The sequence below is a fragment of the Pterocles gutturalis genome, unplaced genomic scaffold (assembly GCF_000699245.1).
Source record: "Pterocles gutturalis isolate BGI_N339 unplaced genomic scaffold, ASM69924v1 scaffold16092, whole genome shotgun sequence".
NCBI classification, from domain to species: domain Eukaryota; kingdom Metazoa; phylum Chordata; class Aves; order Pterocliformes; family Pteroclidae; genus Pterocles; species Pterocles gutturalis.
In genome coordinates, this window is record NW_010110477.1 from 1 (window position 1) to 218 (window position 218).

Sequence of the window (218 nt, forward strand, 5' to 3'; positions counted from 1 at the left end):
CCTCTCCTCCAGAGCCCCGGCATCCTCCTGCATCCTCCCACAGCGCCGGTACCGGAGCCCCGGTATCCTCCCGCATCCTCCCGCATCCTCCCGCAGCGCCGGTACCGGAGCCCCCGGCATCCTCCAGCAGCGCCGGTACCGGAGCCCCAGCATCCTCCCTCCGGCAGCGCAGATGTTGAGCACGGAAAGTTTCACGGGGGCGAGAGCCCTGGGTGAGG

The 218-nt window shown here is 70.6% G+C and overlaps 1 protein-coding gene across 1 annotated transcript in view; it reads left to right on the forward strand.

Moving 5' to 3' along the window:
- Positions 1–96: 96 nt before the first annotated feature.
- LOC104461716 (tanabin-like) overlaps positions 97–218 on the forward strand; it is a gene marked incomplete at both ends in the record, with an annotated part of 889 nt that continues 767 nt past the window's right edge. Inside the window, one exon of the mRNA XM_010073398.1 lies at positions 97–212. Within this exon, the coding sequence (XP_010071700.1) occupies positions 97–212 (116 nt within the window). The remainder of the gene's footprint in view (positions 213–218) is intronic.